Source organism: Manacus vitellinus, unplaced genomic scaffold, assembly GCF_001715985.3.
Source record: "Manacus vitellinus isolate BGI_N305 unplaced genomic scaffold, ASM171598v3 scaffold_5_pilon, whole genome shotgun sequence".
Lineage (NCBI taxonomy): Eukaryota > Metazoa > Chordata > Aves > Passeriformes > Pipridae > Manacus > Manacus vitellinus.
In genome coordinates, this window is record NW_021940682.1 from 22,075,664 (window position 1) to 22,088,359 (window position 12,696).

At 42.7% G+C, this 12,696-nt stretch overlaps 2 protein-coding genes across 2 annotated transcripts in view; both read left to right on the forward strand.

Moving 5' to 3' along the window:
• FGD6 (FYVE, RhoGEF and PH domain containing 6) overlaps positions 1-4,128 on the forward strand; it is a 72,171-nt gene extending 68,043 nt beyond the window's left edge. The window contains exon 21 of the mRNA XM_018080810.2: positions 984-4,128. Within this exon, the coding sequence (XP_017936299.2) occupies positions 984-1,020 (37 nt within the window). The 3' untranslated portion in view covers positions 1,021-4,128. The remainder of the gene's footprint in view (positions 1-983) is intronic.
• Positions 4,129-9,300: 5,172 nt separating this feature from the next.
• Positions 9,301-12,696, forward strand: part of NR2C1 (nuclear receptor subfamily 2 group C member 1) — a 50,319-nt gene continuing 46,923 nt past the window's right edge. The window contains exon 1 of the mRNA XM_018080548.2: positions 9,301-9,392. The gene's annotated coding sequence lies outside the window, so the exon portion shown is untranslated. The remainder of the gene's footprint in view (positions 9,393-12,696) is intronic.

Here is a 12,696-nt window from a genome sequence, read left to right on the forward strand (position 1 = left end):
GACTTACACATGCTTAATATGTTCATACCAAAAGCTTGAATTCAAAGAACATGCACACAGTTACAAAATTAAATGCTCAGGGCAAGGAAGAGCCAACATCTGTGACTAATATTTAGATACTCTGTGAATACTAAGATGGGTTTGAATTTCTATGATAAAGATAATTACAGTCTTTGTGTCATTCAGTTCTTGCAAAATTTTCACTCGGAAAAAAATCGTCATTATGTTGGCCCCTTAACTTCACATACACAGAGTTCAACCCTCACTCAGAAGACAGAATTATTCCATTTTTTATTGTATTTGTCTGTGTAGCATCAGGGTGCTTCAGGAACTTTAATTTTTTCATCCTTGGGAAGCTGAGGATGTTTATCACCCTCCTAATCAAGTAGGAACAGAAACCACAGCTACAGGGTATAAAAGTAGCTGAATATTAACTTCGAATTTCCAGTTTGAGACACCTTGGATCAGCTGTTTGGGACTTCCCCCTAACCCCCACCTTTCACCCTGTGACCTCTTCCCTCAGCCCCACCAGTCATCGGTAACGCCCTGGTACCAGCTGCAACAGCAGAGGGCATGGGTTGTGCAGACAGCAGACAAATACCTCAGTTACAGCAGTGTCCTGATTCATCCCAGGTCATGTTTGCAGTGAAATAAGAGAAGGCAGTACTGGGGTTTTTTAAAGTATGCAGCACTTTGGCATATCCTACTTTTTGAGGATTTGATCTGCCAGCTTCACCTGTTTTTTGTGCATATAACTTCAGTATGGGAGAGGTACACAAAAAAGTTTCTATCGTATGGCCTTGTACCAATACTTAATATGTCCCCAGCAAGCTTTGTATGTTTGGACTCGTTGGCATTTGCACTCATAGACCAACTGGTAATGAAAGTATGATATTACTTCTTGTGTGAATCTGTAGCTACTGACAACAGTGAGATTTATTCTTTTATCAGCAGCTTCCTAACAGTGTTTAATTTTCTAACAGGTGGATAGAAGCTTTTCAAGAAGGCACTGTCTTATAGCAGGGTCAGCATCATGTCTGCAAATTTAAAGGAAAATATCCAGGATGGTGGTAAAACAGACTACAGCAACTGTTCAGTGAAACAGAATCCTGCCGTCTCAACCTACACAAAATTGTATATTTGTCAGGATTAGGAGTTGTTGCATTTTTAGTGTAAAGTAATATTTTTTTAAAGAATTGTATGTATTTCTGTGTTGATACAAAATGTGTTATTTATTAATTCCAATGTTTACTTTAATGGGCAGAATTATTTGTGAGGTCTGCATTGAGGTCCAAAGTGCCCATGTCCTCAGAATGGCAGATTGTTAGTCAACAGATTCATAAACTTTATGCTTTTTAAAAAAAAAAAAAGGCAAAACACAAAACAGATCTGTTGCAATTGTACAGTTCCTCATGATTTGTGTATAGGTCTTGAGCTGCTGATGTTCACTTAGCAATTTAGCAAGAACAGATCAGTATAGGAATTTCGCAGATTTTGGATCTCTGTTGGCTATGTAAGCTCCTTTATGAGAAGTTGTATGATATTGCTGCTCCTTTCCTTGAATGGCAGTTGAAATCATGCATACCAGTTCATTAAAACAGTACAACAAATTCCGTATCACAAAAGCAAAATACAGTTCAATTATTAAAAAAACAAAAAAGGGAAAAATATTTTAAAACAGACTTTGCAATTACAGGGATAAGGCACTAGAGCTCTTACAGTACTACAGAAGCAAAAGAGACTAAATGAGTTATCTTCAATAAATTGGAGGATATATTCTCTTTTATGTTTCCACTAGTAATTTAAAGCAGAGTAAAAATACATTTTTGATAATCAGAGAAAAGGCAAAATATCTTATTTGTTTCAAAACTTTGTGTGAAATGAGTTCTGTATACAAAAATGAAACACTGTATAAACTATTGTTCAAAGAACATTAAACAAATATATGCACCCTCCTCTCCCAAAATTTTAAACTATTGTATATTTAAATATTATTTTTAAACTGGAATTGCCATACCAAGACAACACAGCTTTCTTAGTGCAAAAGGCATTGAAAATGCATACCATTCTTTGAAATACCTTTTGTTTACAATATGATTTGTTTTCTTTGACACTTTAAAACATAGTTCAGTTTTAGGTGTTTGGGTTTTGTTTTTTTTCTTTAAGAAAATCATCAGCATACCTCATTAGGAAATATTTACTGATGATTCTGGTGCATTTATTCTATTTAACTTTGAAAGATTTTTAACACTGTAATAGCATAAATGGAACTAGAACTATGAAAACCCCATAAAAGGAAGCCATTTTTATGTCAAATGCGATGCATGTGTAGTCAGTTAATTTTACTACTTGTCGATAGTCCTCTGAATCAAGCTGGTTTTGGTAACAGAATTAAGAGCCATTAACTTTCAATTAATAGTTTGAATATGCATTAATAGCTATTTTGTGGCCTCACAATGGAAAGAGAATAGATGATAGAACAGTTAGTAGTTATGACAGAAAGGCCAAAAACGAAAATGCAAACCAAAATTCTCTTATTTCTTCAAATACCTCAAAGTCAGGTCTAAGATACTAACAGAGCTCTGAAGAAGCTTGATTTCTTAGAGCTTCTCTTTAGTCAATAGTGGGCTTCGAAGTCAAATGCTTAATATTAACTATACAAGCAATTTCATTGGCTTCAAGCATTTCAGTGGAGTACCTTATGAATCAGGGACTTAAAGCTGTAGATCTGACTTTCCTCAGGAACGCTAGAGATTTGACCAGATAATGTTGGAAATTAAGTAGGACTGATCAAAGCCTTTATTCTCTTTTATTGTAATACAAATGTGCTAAGTGAATACTTTTCTCTTGTTACATATAAAGAAAGGGCTTTTACTTAATTTTGAAAACCAGCTGCTCACCAAGCTAAATAAGTTATTAGCATGTCTCTTCAGGATGATTTCTGCCATGGTTTTTACTGTATCCAAAACTAAACTGATATAGATGTGATGTGTCTCTTCCTGTTGATAGTATCAAAGGGAAGAGCTTCTTAATATTTTCATAGAGACTGCACACCAATGAAGATGGCAAGTCATGAACCAGCAAATGAATCAGAAATTTGGTTAGGAGCCAGCTAATTTAATTTCAGTTTATGGTTTGACATATTCCCTGCTGCAAAACAGAGCAATAAAAGTCAAAACATACTGAACAAGGTGCCCAAGTTCTGCCTCGTATGGCATCAAACTACCTCTAGAGGATTTGGTGCAGAGTGAGAAAATAGTTTAAAATGTTCTGAGATAACCAGAGGACTTCTTCCAGAAGTAGCTGATCAATCAAAAGATCTGTGACAGAAATAGATTGGAATGGAGCCTTAAAAACAGTCATATACATATTGCAGTCTAATTCTGTGTTAAATAAATTGTCTTTGTAAACATGTTTGAATATTTCTTTTCCTCTTTCTCCAGCATTAGTGCTTTGTGTCATATGAAGAACCTGCAACACAGGCATTTGCATAACATTTTCAGATGGTTGCTTTTCAAATTTGGTCTGTTTCTCCAGTTCACATCCCATTTTGATGCATTACCATCGAAAGTAAAGTATTTACTTATTGATTTGACTAAACACTAAAGCACGACCGGAAATTTTTAGACACTTGGCTACCTCCTCTTGTAAGAATCTATAGTTCATAATTAATTTAAGATTGGTTAGCAGAGTATGAGACAAACATTAGCATTGAATATTAGTTCTAACATTTTTATTCATGGATAAATTAAAGGTTCTAGGATCCTGAATTCTCTTTAACTTAAAACTGTATTTTGTGCCCAAAGGACTCAAAACAAATGGATAGCTGAGCAGCTATGGAACACATTTTACTAAATATTTTTTGTGCATGGAAACTTGATTATTACACTATGTATATTACATAATAATGTAAAGAGATATTTGGAAAGACACATTCAGTGCATTTGTTTGCCATAACTGCTCTCCCCTGCATTTACCATCCAAATAGCCTTTTATTCGAAGCAGTCCTAAATCATACTGTCTAAATGTAAGAATAGATTCTTTATTTTGTAAATGAAAACAGTTCAAAGCTGTAAATATTCCTGTGGTTATTCATCATTTTTGTATAAATAAATTCACATTAGTTGAGTCTGCATCTTTTTTTTTTCTTTTTAAATATGTTCAGGTCTTACATATTATGTAATTTGTATATTCAGTGATTTTCAAATGGCAGAATTTCTTAAAATTATCCTGCACATCAGTCTTGCTTTAAAAATCATACTGCGTTTTGCCCAGAAAACAGCCTGAAAAGGTAGTCTGTGTGGATAGACTAACACTGCTGCTGGATCTGACAACCTGAAACAGTAGTTTTAAGTGAATTGTCTTGCTTACATCAGCCAAGACATTGGCTGTGCAACAGTGTGTAGTGACACACTCTCACTACCAAAATTGCTGTCTTTGCTAAAATATTTCCATCTTCCTGCTCTCCCATCTTTTCTTAACTGTCTCTTGCTGTCTAGTTCTTCACTTTCTGTTCCCTCTTCCCTAGCTCACCAAACTAAAAACCCATGCCTTTGCAAGTTCACAATGTTTGTTACCTATAAAGCTCTTCCACAACTGGGTGCAGGCCCATGCTGGACTGTGGCTTGCAGAGAAAACGGACCATCAGAAAAATTGCCCCTGAGCAGCCCCACCTGTAGGACACTGAGCAGAGGGGTCTTATCTCCTGAAGCCACATCCCACCCCTCGGCATGACAGCCCTTCCAAGCTTCTGCAGCCCAGGAACAAACTAGCCCGTGTACTATAAAAGTGTGATTTTTCAGGTCTATGAGCATGAACTAGCTGTGGCAACAGCTGACTAGAATATATTAAACCATTAATGCAATATTCTTGAACATTTATCAGTGGAGAGAAGATAGTTCTGGAGCATATGATACAGGATGAGAGGACTATTCTCTGAGCTTCCTGAAGAGTAGACATGCCCAGAGGAAAGAAAGCATCCTAAGAAACTATCACTCTAAAGAATTAAGGGAGTTAAGTCTATGTGAAGGGTGTTAATAAATCCTTTTGCAAAATCCAGTTCTGCTGTATCAGTAAAAGTATGCCTGAATCAGAGTCTCTGTTGGCATCAGGTCCTGCACTTGGGTTACTGTCCTAGTTAGAACAGCTGGGCCCAGTTCATCACTGGATGGGTGTAACCCAAAACTGTGTATTCTATAGCCTTCCACGCCATATCCCACAGTTATCAATGAACCATTTACACCATCTGCACATAGAGCCTGACTCCTCAGGCTATAAGCTAGGTGTTAAGAGGCCTGTGAGATAGGAGGATGCTCCTGTCCTCACACCCTTTGTGGAACTCCTCGCCCTGAGGGAAGTACTGGGCATTCCTGCCTGAACTGGAGAATATATAATCTTGGAGTCTTGGAATTTTTTAACCACTCATGGGATCCAGAGGAAGACTGCAGACCACCACTCTCGACTGGACTGCAACCACCACTTTTCAACCAGACTGCAACCATCACTCTCGACCAGACTGCAATCACCACTCTTGACCAGACTGCAACAGCACTCTCACCAACAGGTTTTCCCCTCTCCTTTTCCTTTGGACTCAGGGGGCCCAAAGAATACCACTCTGTTCATGCCCCAAGGTGCTGGGTTATACATTTGGGTTTTCTGGGTTAGAACCAATTGTTTGTCTGTATAATCGTACTTATTGTATTATTTTATTAAATTGTTATTCTGACTTATAATCTCTCTTTTGTGTTGAGTTCATTTCCCCTGCTGGTTTATCTTTAAATCAGCACAGTCACAACAACACCAGCAGGCTTGGGGCAGGCAGAACATGAGCCTGTGTGCTGAGGTGGCCAAGAAGGCCAATGGCATCCTGGCCTGTATCAGCAGTAGTGTGGCCAGCAGGACAACAGCAGTGATTGTCCCCCTGTACTCGGCACTGGTGAGGCTGCACCTTCAATCCTGTGTCCAGTTGTGGGCCCCTCACTACAAGACAGACATTGAGGTGCTGCAGCAAGTCCAGAGAAGGGCAATGAAGCTGGCGAAGGGTCTGGAGCACAAGTCTGATAAGGAGCGGCCAAGGGAGCTGGGTGGGGTTGTTTAGCCTGGAGAAAAGGGGCCTTGGGGGGACCTTATCACTCTCTACAACCACCTGAAAGGAGATTGTAGCCAGGTGGGGGGCAGCTGCTTCTCTCAAATAACAAGGGACAAGACAAGAGGAAATGGCCTCAAGTTGAACCAGGAGAGGTTTAGATTAGATATTAGGAAAAATTCTTCACCAAAGAGGTGGTCAAGCACTAGCACAGGCTGCCCAGGGAAGTGGTGGAGTTACCATCCCTGGAGATATTTAAAAAATTTGCAGAGGTGGCACTTTAGGACATGATTTAGTGATTTAGTGGTGGACTTAGCAGTTGCTAAGTTTACAGTTGGACTCAATATTATGAGGTCTTTCCCAACCTAAACGATTCTATGAGTATTTTAGCAGGGCTTGTAAGGGAGAGATTTTTCTGTCAGGTTAGTTATGCTGCCTTCTTTGACATATATTTGAAAGCAGTTTTTTGAAAACTTGCAGTAACAGCAGAAAGGGATTTGCTTCTCTGCATGGTTTTGATAGGGATGTGCCTCTTGTAATCCTGGCTGACAGAGCTATATGGACATGCCTTCGTAATACCGATCAAGTATGAATTGGGTCATTTCAAAGCATGTTTTACTGGTTACAGTGACATTTCTGCAGTATTGAGGATATTAGAATACTTGGCTGAAGTAAGTTTTGGTGCAAATTATTTGCTATTTGTTAAATGAAACTGCACTAAGCTCTGTCATTTAGAAAGTGGATGTGTGGCTCAAGCTAGTTTGGGAAGTGACAAGTACTATAAATCAAGAGTGCTGCAACAGTTGACACTTTCAGGAACCACTTAGCAAGTTAATTGCGCCGATTTAAAAATTCTTCAGTAAGTTCATTTGCATTTGGCATTTGGGAATGTGTTTGATCAAAAAGTAGAATACGATGCTTGCAAGTACTGACTGAGCTAGTGATCTTGAGCTTGGGTAGATAGATTCAGGTGCAGCTGTGGGACTGGGAGTGGGAAGAAAAGCAGTAAAGGAATTGACAAGAGCGTGAATAATTTTATTAATCTTAATACATAAATTTGCTTGTATGCTTTGGGGTTTTTTCCTATCTCTGCTGCTCAGATGTTGATGCTTATGTCATCTGATTCAGTAGAAATTGCATAAAATGGCCTAAATTATTTTCAGATTGTGAACTTGCACATACAGCCCCAGTGGCCTACATGATCTTGAAGTTGCTGCTGATCTCTGATCACTGTTAGACCATCTTTGTTGAACAGATGGAAGATGAAGGGTGAAAAGGGACATATTTAAAGTATAAAATTCTTATTTAAAATGAAGGTCACTTAAAATAATTAGCATAAACACAACTTTGATCCAAATGGATGTTGAGACACAGCCAGAACAGCAGTAAATTGTTCCTTTGGCACTACCCCAGCAGGAATGGGCACTCTTTAGCAGCCAGGCTCCCCATCACCTTCCCAAAGGCAGTTCAGGGCAGCACTGACGATTAACGAGGTGACTTGCTGCTGCCATGCAGGTGAAGCACAGCTCTTTCAGACACAGCTGGCTGAACTGCTACAGTGACTGCACCAACTGTTTTGTGTGCCTCCATCATGTTGCATGTTTCAATCCCAACCCACCAATCTTGCCTATGGATCTACCTCAAGGGACAGAGCCCACCAAGCTCCCCAAGGCCAAAAGCAAACTGCAAATCTGTGATGTTCAAAGCTGGCTCATCCCTGCGTCCATGCAGAGGGACACTTGCAGTGGGGAGATGGATATTTGTGCTCCCCGCTTGATGGGCATGACACTTGAGTACCATCTTCAGTTTTGGGCCCCTCACTTTATAAAGGACATTGAGGTGCTGGAGTGTATCCAGAGAAGGGCAACAAGGCTCATGAAGGGTCTAGAAAATATGTCTTATGAGGAGCAGTAAGGGAGCTGGGTTTGCTTACTCTCAAGGAGGCTCAGGGTCTCTACAACCTCTTCATTGCTCTCTACAACTACCTGGAAGGAGGCTGTGGTGAGATGGGAGCCGGTCTCTTCCACCTGCAGTGGCTGCAGTGAGAGGACAAGAGGAAAGGGCCTTAAACTGAGACAGGGGAGATTCAGATCAGATATTAGAAAACAAATTTTGCACTGTTAGGGTGGCCAGATATTGGAATGGGTTGCCCGGGGAGGTGGTGGAGTCACCATCCTCGGAGGCGTTTGAGAGGCGTCTGGGTCTGGCGCTCAGTGATGTGGATTAGAGGTCACAGTGGCAGTGCTGGGTGGGCGGTTAGACTGGATGATCGCAAAGGTCTCTTCCAACCTTGATGATTCTCTGATTTTACGACAGTGCCCGCAGGGCTGGCGGAACGTCTCGGGCTGGCGGTGCGGCGCTCCCAGCGGGGCGCTGAGCCCAGGCCGTGCCGGCGCCCAGGCCCTGCCGGCCCCGCTGCCCGCGGCACCACCGCCCAGCCGCGCGCCGGCCGGGGCCCGGCCCCTGTCAGCTGCCGCTCCCCCGCCCCCAGCCCCCCGCCGCGCGGCCCGGCGCGAGCGCAGGCGCAGAGCCGCGGCGGGAAGGTGGCGGGCGGCGGCGGGGGCGGGTCGCGAACTCTGACCCCCGGGAGCGGAGCCGCTGCCGCCAAACAAACCCGCCGAGCGGCCGCGGGCCGCCAGGTGAGCGAGAGACCGCCGCAGCCGAGAGACATCCCCCCCCCCGGTGAGGCCGAACGGGGAGCAGAGGCAGCCGCGCCCGCGGCTTAACGGTGGGCGGGCGCCCGCCGGCTCTGGCCGACGCCCCCGCGGAGCGTGGAGGAGAGGCGGCGCCCGCCCGCCCCGGGCCCCGGCGCGGCCCGGCCCGGCCCGGCCCCGGGCGGCCCCGCGCCCCCCGACCTTTCACCTACAGGAACCCTTGCCGCTCCCGCCGCCCGGCATCCGGGTGGCGCCGGCTGCCGCTTCCCGCGGGCGCGGGCGGGCCTCGGGAGGAGCCTCGGGGGAGACGGCGGCGGGCGATGGCGATGCCCCGCTCGAGCTGCGCCCCGCCCCGCGCAGCCATTTGTGCGGGGGGCGAGCGCGCGGGCTGGCCCCGCGAAGCCCCCGGACAGGCGATGCCGGGCAGCTGCGGGGCAGCGGGCTGGGCTGGGCTGGGCCGGGCGGGCCCGGGCACTGCGCTGGGGCTCGGCCTCTGCGCGTCTCCCTTTCTCTCCCTCCCCGACTCCACATTCCCGGGGGGTACCGTGCGCTTCTCCGACCCCTCCCGCCGCTCTGTGCCTGCCGACGGCATCGCCCCGCCTGTTCGCTCCTCATATATCCCAGGCGGCTGTCTGGGTATATATTGTGTTAAGGTAGCATGACCAGCGCAACAGCCGGTATTATTTTTGTTGGGTCAGATGACCCTGCCGCTGTTTCTTATTTTGTCTCGTTGGATGGGGTATTTCTTCTAAGCTGCGGAATTTGTGAATTCTTTATTTCTTCAGTGTTGCCATATGTTGCTTTAAGTGTAAAAAGCACGGCGTGTACCACAGGATGCGCTTCCATTTGCACGTTGTGGAGGGAATAGAGGAGATGCCGTGTATTGTGCAAGTGAACTTACGCAACAGGAGAGGAAAAAGTCTTGATAGTGGTTTTACTGCAAGATGAGTGTGTGGACGTGATTCTTGAAAAACTGAGTTGGATATTCATTCTTCTTATGTGCAGTCTCTGATCCGAAGCTACTAATTTCAGCAGAGTGGACTTGGGAAAGTGGTTTAGTAGCAGGAAGAGCTTCATCCACACCCATCTCATAGAAAAACAAGATGGCAAAAATTCAGATAGTTTTCTGTAGGACAGCTTCCTGGTTTTGGAATCAGCATTATATAAGTAGAAATAGAAGTATTAGATGGGTGGGAAAACATCACAGTTTCTCTGCTGGTCGAGGCAGCATTCATCTGGTGATAAATTCTTCTACACTTGATAATTTTGGATGGCTTTTTCTGTAACAGCATTTTTACCTGAAAATAATTTTATGAATATTTCTCCCAACCCTGCTTTAGGCCATGTAGGCAGTTGCAACACAAGATGTCTAGCAGATCATTTAGCCCACTGCTTACTCCTTGCTGTACAACTTTGCTTGAGGACACTTGTTTGAGGGAAGCCTTAAGGTCTGTGAAATGTGACTGCTTCTCCCTGTAGCTCTTTCTCCAAGACATTGCAGACCATAACTGAGATTACCCGGAGGGGTGTACAGTCCTCAGTTGCTTCTGTGGTTCCTGCAGACTGCTCTAGCTGAATGGTTGGACACCCCTTGCTAAGTCTGCTGCATTCTACAACAGATCAAGATGCTTATTACAGGAAGAATATTGCAGTAGATACATTAACTAGCTTTAATGTTTTGTCCTCAATTCTTTTTAATATTTCTGGTTTTCTTACTGGTTGTATTTTCTTGTGAAATGTTCTCTTAAAGGGAACAAGTTTTGTGGGACTTCTGATATCTTTAAGAATAAGCCATATCCCAGGCTAGATTGTGGGATAGGAGGGAAGATTCGTTCTTTGTTTGTTTGGGGTTGTTATGGTTTTGGTTGTTTGGTTTTGGCTTTTTTTTAAAGCCTACCTTGATTTTTCTGTTCAAGTTTCTTAGCCTCTGAAGACAAAGCCCTAGGCAGCATGTGTAACTCTGAAGCTGATGTTGATTTTGGAGAAAATGGGTTGGACCAGATGACCTCCAGAAGTATATTTCAACATTAATTATTTCATGATTGTATTCTGTTAATAAAGGGCGGGGGGGGGTGGATGAGTCCACAGGGGTCTCAAACCAAACAAAACCCCACTGATATTGTAGCATGCAGTTAAATAGTTCATGTGTGAAATACAGCTACAGAATGCTTACAGCTAATGTGCTAGTCCAGTGAAAACTGGCTTTCATCTGTAACGTAAAATCCAGAATTTACAATAGTAAGATTAGTTTGTTGCCTACGCTTTTACTCAATTTTTGTTTTGATTTATTGTGTACTTTTTGTATTATGCAATTAAAGTTTTTGCAGTCAGTGAAATTGCTGGAGTTTCCCTAGAGTTTGTGAAGGAAAGCAGTCTTCCTAAAGAAAGTAAGCTGTGTTCAATGTTTGGGTCAAAAAAGCTGAAAAAAAGCAATGCCCTTTGCTTAAATAAGGGAGCTTAACTGTGTATAAGGACTAGAGTGGCATTGCAGCGGGAATGTGTACATGTTTGTTCTGCTGGAGGACTAAGTGTGGATCTCAGCTGGCAGCACTGCAGCTGGTAGAGGGTGTGTGTGTCTTTCCTGCTACAGCAGCCAGCCTGGCTTAAGCAGTTATAATGGCAACCTTTGCTGACCTGAGTTATTTTGGCTGATGCAGGTCAGGGAGCTCTCAGACTTGTGTTAACATCCACTGGGAAGGAGCGTAAACTGCTGGGGTGGCTGCGGGGGCCACAGGCTCTGGCTGGCACAGCTGTCTGCCTTTTTGTCACACACAGGATGCAGCGTGCAACCCAACCAGGAAACTAAACTGTACCTGGGACACTTTCTGGCAAAGCTTTTACCTTTTTTTTTCTCTCAGTGCTGGTTCAAGCCGCTTTTAGCACTTTAAACTTGTGTCTGTACATTATCGGCATAAGGCAAGCTGCTGCAAAACAGAATTTTATCAGTAGAATTTTATGGATAAAATTGCTAAGGTACAGTTAATTGAATTGTTACTTTTGTGTATTCACACTTGTCTATATTTTTACCCTTCAGTTAGCAGCTTTTAATTCTAGAGATTACTGCATTGGTCACCAAAATTGGAAATCAACATAGAATTTCTTTTTTGAAAAATCAAGCTTGTTAAAGTTCCAGTTCTCTGAGAATGGAAGATGGCATGAACTTTCTGAGCAAGTCCTGAGTATCTTATGATGCATCATCATCATGGCTAGGCTTCGCAAATGAAGATTTGAGGATGTCTTCAGACTATTTTTCTGTTGAACTTATGATGCAGTACTGTGGATTTTTTAAGGAAATACATTCCTTCCTGAAAATCATGGTGTAGGAACTGCCTTTCTATATCAATATTTACATTAATTTTGTTGACTTTGCCAGGCCTTCTCTAAAAGTCTGTTCAGTTTTCTTTAACTTAGAGTACTTTTTGTTCAACTTGATAGTAAGCCAGGCTGGACTAAGCGCAGTATTTGTCTGCCTTTGTAGGAAGTTAAACTGGAAACTTGAAAAATATTAATCACCAAAAAACTAAAGCCAAACCCTCTGCTTTTGTTATATTAGCTCTAATTAATTGTTATTTCATTCCAAAGAAATTGAGGTTGCTCTTTATAACTTAGCAGTAACTTTGTGGTGTGAGAACTGCCCCATTTATTTTGGTAATATATTTCCTTTGAAGTATTAGCAGAACAGTGTAAGTGTCAACATGACTAATGGTTTCACTCATCACTAACTTAATCTGAAGGTTTTTTGCAGTGTTTTTCACACATTTATAGAAATTTAAAAAAAAAAAACAAACCCAACAAAAATTCCTACAGACACGAAAAAACACACCACCCCTAACAAAATCTAATCCTGTGGAGTTGATAACAAATTAAAAAAAAAAAGGGAATCATAGAATGACTTTGGCTAGAAGGAAACCTTGAAGATCATCTCATTCCAAATTCCCTACAGTGGGCAGGGACACA